We start from the raw sequence: 2,773 nt of genomic DNA, 5'->3' as shown, positions 1-2,773 counted from the left end.
TCATTAAAATGAGCTTCCTCTATTCAATGGGTAATTTAGAACGTTATTTTCGTAGCATATTTGTATAAATATCCGTAGTACTGACAGTTTTAATTGGGTATGTATTGAAAAATCATTCTGATTTCGCTAGTTTTGCTTAGATCTAGATGATACAATTTCCAATGTTAATTTTTCCACAGTCGAAACTTTTCGTTTTTCAAGCGTATCCACATACCCGCCAAATAAAGTGTAAGACTAACCGTTAAAGTGTTGATGTTAGCCTAAAAAGACTTTAGTCGCCGAAATTTTTTACGTAACTTTAAAATGTAGATTTGAAATTACTACTCGTTGCGAACTGCTCATAAAACCTTCCAAATTTACCAATTTCATTGGATCTCTCCACAAAATTTTCAACCAACAAATGATTCAGCCAAACATGTTTACAAAGAAGTCTAACTCATCCTAGATGTAAACTAGTCTCAGTAATCAACTCAATGAACCCATAGAAATTATTTTCACCTCTCATTTAAGGTCCTTAAAATTCAAACCTTCGGCAGGCCTATGGAGGATTTTCTACACAAGCAACGCACAAATGTAGGTCGCGATGAACTTTTCTTGGAAGGAATTTCAAATCCAATCAAGTAAGTATTGAAGTTCAATCATTGTGCTAAGACGTAGCCTTACATGACCTTTCGTAAAACACAATAATATTGTTTCACTAATAACTCATGTCTGCACTTACAACTGTAGTCTAGGCATAATCTGCGCAGGATCTGCGAAACCCACCACAGACTCTGACGAGTATTTCGCATGGAAATGCAGTGCATAAAAGGAGTCGGTTCTCGCTTTGGTCTCTCATAAATAATTCAACGGTTCAACGAGTAACAAAGTAAAAATAAAGGAGATATAAATCAGAAGCGTAGCAAAGAAACTTGTTGATTTTGTAATAAAACTTCCTTTCATAACTTGATAAATAAAAATCTGTGGATTGTGACAAAACAGACTCATATATAAAATAAATAAGTGGACTATAACTAACGCTGACTTGAATCGGTTCACAGTGATTTAAAGACATTTTGTTTGAGTTGAAGATTCTTTACAAAGACTTTGAAACTAAAGAAAACTTTCAAAATGAGGGAAAATCAATTGTGCCCTCTGGATATCCAGGAAAATCGTCCGCGAAGCATTTCACCCTTAGGGATATCGCGTTGCCGGGAATTCATCAACGATATAAGTCGTCGTATCAGTCGCCGAAGCCACGATGGAGTTATCTCCATTGGCGAAAACGATTCGGAATTTACTGCAGACGCGGGATCCTTGCGACATTCCAGAAAAGACGAATTCAACTCAAGCCTAGAACTTTATGAAATATCACAACAGTCGAGTGGATCGGAGGATTGGGAAAATTCTGCTCCACCATTGAAGCGCGAATATCGCAGATCCCTATCAGCGGTACGAAGTGTTCTTAGCGACCTTACGGTATCATCGAAGTCACTCCGGCATTCACTTACCCATTCTGGAGAAAGTTCAACCAAAAAGGAGCAGACGAGCCAAAAGAAAATACTGAGGCAGCCAGTTAGCTACACTTATCTAAAAGGAATGTCCGGACTACCAACGCAACGAGTGCCAAGATCTGTGGTGTGTTCGCAGTATTCTTGTAGAAGACGTTTTTTGGTTTAATTTTCTGCGAATTAAAAAAATATAGTATGAAATTGGTAAAAATTCTATTTACAATATATATAGGATCACACCAAAGTGCCTTATCATGAATTATCCCAAATTGTTAGCTAAAAATACTAAATTAAGCATACTAAATTATTTATTAGATGTACATAGTTGATATTTTGTTATACAAAAATAAAGATACTAAATGATTAACAAATATACGGTTTTTTACTTATTTGCGGACGGACATTTTTAAAGATGAGAAACGGTTCTGTTTCTGTTTCATTTAGCTATGTATCAACATTATATCTACCTTACTGTATTTATCCTGATCTGATCCAGCTATTATCTGACACTTTAATCGTATAATATGGATAACTTGGATAGCTCCACCATTATTTTCTGGAAGCAAATTGACGATAGTAACTTTCATCAAAGGCAAAGAATTTACCAAATGCATGCAACATGAATATTGGCAGGCGGTCTAAGACTATTTTCTAAGTGCAAAACTCACTATGCTATTCGCTTTTCTATTCCTTTCCACGAAATTATTTCTCCGAAATTAATTAACCTGTGATAGCTGCCTAAGATTTAAAGGCGCTTTGATATCCTTGTACTAAACCTGTACTTATTTGTAAGGTTTTGTTTGCAAAACAAAATCTTATTAAAATCGGTTCAATGTCTGTCTGTCTGTCTTTTTTTTGCCGATGGAAGATGGAAAGCTTCAAAAACCACCTCCTTCTCCTTCCACTCTCCCCGCGGGACTCCCATTTGGTATTACGTCGCGGGGCTGGATCAGAATTTATTCTGCGCTCATGTTAATAATATTCGTGTTTCTCTCGCGTTCATTCTTTCGGATGACTTCTTCCTGCCTAAATTTCTTTCCGATGGCTGCAATCACTCTTTCCACTTCGGTCCATATCCCCTTTGCTTTCACCATAAGTTCCATTATATTTTCGGGTTTAAAGTGCTCCCTGGTTGTAGTTTCTAATGTACCCCTTTGTGCTTCGAATCTGGGGCAATAGAAAAAGACCTGTTCTCCGTCCTCTGCAATATTTGGGCACTTTGGGCAATATGTCGGATCATCACCTCCAAATCGATACAGATACAGCCTCCGTGTCCGCTCAAG

At 37.1% G+C, this 2,773-nt stretch overlaps 1 protein-coding gene across 1 annotated transcript; it reads left to right on the top strand.

Moving 5' to 3' along the window:
- Positions 1 to 857: 857 nt before the first annotated feature.
- LOC119649455 lies at positions 858 to 1,836 on the top strand. Its single transcript, XM_038051609.1, has one exon. It carries the CDS (start codon positions 1,111 to 1,113, stop codon positions 1,657 to 1,659), a length of 549 nt encoding a protein of 182 aa, XP_037907537.1. The 5' UTR covers positions 858 to 1,110; the 3' UTR covers positions 1,660 to 1,836.
- The last annotated feature ends 937 nt before the right edge of the window (positions 1,837 to 2,773 follow it).

Source organism: Hermetia illucens, chromosome 2, assembly GCF_905115235.1.
Source record: "Hermetia illucens chromosome 2, iHerIll2.2.curated.20191125, whole genome shotgun sequence".
Classification (NCBI taxonomy): Eukaryota; Metazoa; Arthropoda; class Insecta; order Diptera; family Stratiomyidae; genus Hermetia; species Hermetia illucens.
The sequence above is the reverse complement of the archived record's forward strand: the minus strand, read 5'-3'. Positions and strand labels throughout refer to the sequence as shown.

Bases quoted from the DNA above. Each gene is read 5' to 3' on its own strand.
- LOC119649455 (XM_038051609.1), top strand. From the start codon at position 1,111: ATGAGGGAAAATCAATTGTGCCCTCTGGATATCCAGGAAAATCGTCCG.